Below are 1655 nucleotides of genomic sequence, written 5' to 3'. Positions count from 1 at the left end.
TCTGGAGGTACGTTGGCAAAAGATTTTGGATACCGATGTGGACTACTTTGAAGAATAACGGGGTCAAATTTATTGTATGCCATTTTTTTTTTTTTTTTTCCTAACAAGTAAAAAGGACGGAAATATATTTTGGGTTGTACTACTACTACTACTACTACTACTACTACTACTGCTACTACTGTTGTTGTTGTTGTTGTTGTTGTTGTTGTTGTTGTTGTTGTTGTTGTTGTTGTTGTTGTTCATAGTGGTGTAGTGGTGGTATCATTATTATTATTATTATTATTATTATTATTATTATTATTATTATCATTATTATTATTATTATTATTATTATTATTATTATTATTATCATCATCATCGTCATCACCGTCATTATCATCATCATTATCATTGTTATTATTACTATTATTATTATTATTATTATTATTATTATCATCATCATCATCATCATCATCATCTTTATCATCACAGTCATTATTATCATCATCACTATCTTCATCATAATGACAATATTCGTGACCCAAAAATTCGTAAGCTTTATCACGTTGCAATTTTGTACTGGAAGGCACTGCGTAGACCGGCTTCAATATATTAAGGTAAACTGTATACAGACGCGTAGATCGCAGAACCAGTGATCGGCCAGGCCAGAGGGGCAGATTGTGACACATTTAGAGGTGCTTGGAAAAAAAAAACGTCACAGTGATCCCGCTAACACTAAAGGGGGACCAGAAACTTTTTGAATTAATAAAATAATTACATGATAAATAAAAAAAATAATAATAAAAACAATCATAATAATAATAAAAAGAAAAGGAACACACACACACACACACACACACTACGATAGCTTTATTTATATACGTTGAACTCGTTTCCAACGAAAGACAAATTCCTCTCATCTTTTTCTTCCTTTCCCTTCCACTTCCTTCCCCGACTCTCCCCCTCTATCCGATGTCCACCCTTCTAGGTAATCCGGTTGCAAGTATATTGGCGTGCTGTCCAAGAGGTGACAGAAGGTACCTGGCATGAGTGATGACTTCTTGTATTTGTTTATCATCCTTAGTATTTTCTGGTATAGAATGTGATATGTATGTTTTTAATTTTACCTTTTATTAATTCCTCTACTTTTCATTGGTTTTCCATTTCGTTTATTCTCTCTCTCTCTCTCTCTCTCTCTCTCTCTCTCTCTCTCTCTCTCTCTCTCTCTCTCTCTCTCTCTCTCTCTCTCTCTCTCTCTCTCTCTCTCTCCTTTGTATGTACCCTTCACAAAATAGACCCTCTCCCTCTCTCTGTCTGTCTCCGAATGTTTACTCGTCCCTTTCTCTTCCTCTCCATCTAGTTTTCTAGCCTGCATGTTCCCCTACAGCTTACTTTATCCCAGATCCATATGTCCGTTTTTGTCACGCCTTCCTTTTCTTCCCCTAACCAAAGAATTCCCCTCTCACGCTCCTCTCTTTTCTCCCTGGCAGCCGTGTTGACACTGACGAGAGGGGAAGGACTTATCCCCCCACCGCCTCTCATCACAGACCAGCCTTACTTCGATTCCTCCATGAGGGTGAATCAGACAGCACACGTTGGGAGGCAGGCCGAACTTCACTGTCGCGTTCACTCCATTGGAAACAGAACGGTAGGAAAAAATAAAAATAAACAGAGAG

At 37.5% G+C, this 1655-nt stretch overlaps 1 protein-coding gene across 1 annotated transcript in view; it reads left to right on the top strand.

Moving 5' to 3' along the window:
- Positions 1-1283: 1283 nt before the first annotated feature.
- The window catches only part of LOC135106424 (zwei Ig domain protein zig-8-like), a 79772-nt gene continuing 79400 nt past the window's right edge, over positions 1284-1655 (top strand). Inside the window, exon 1 of the mRNA XM_064015431.1 lies at positions 1284-1627. Within this exon, the coding sequence (XP_063871501.1) occupies positions 1388-1627 (240 nt within the window). The 5' untranslated portion in view covers positions 1284-1387. The remainder of the gene's footprint in view (positions 1628-1655) is intronic.

Source organism: Scylla paramamosain, chromosome 13 (genome assembly GCF_035594125.1).
Source record: "Scylla paramamosain isolate STU-SP2022 chromosome 13, ASM3559412v1, whole genome shotgun sequence".
Classification (NCBI taxonomy): Eukaryota; Metazoa; Arthropoda; class Malacostraca; order Decapoda; family Portunidae; genus Scylla; species Scylla paramamosain.
The sequence above is the reverse complement of the archived record's forward strand: the minus strand, read 5'-3'. Positions and strand labels throughout refer to the sequence as shown.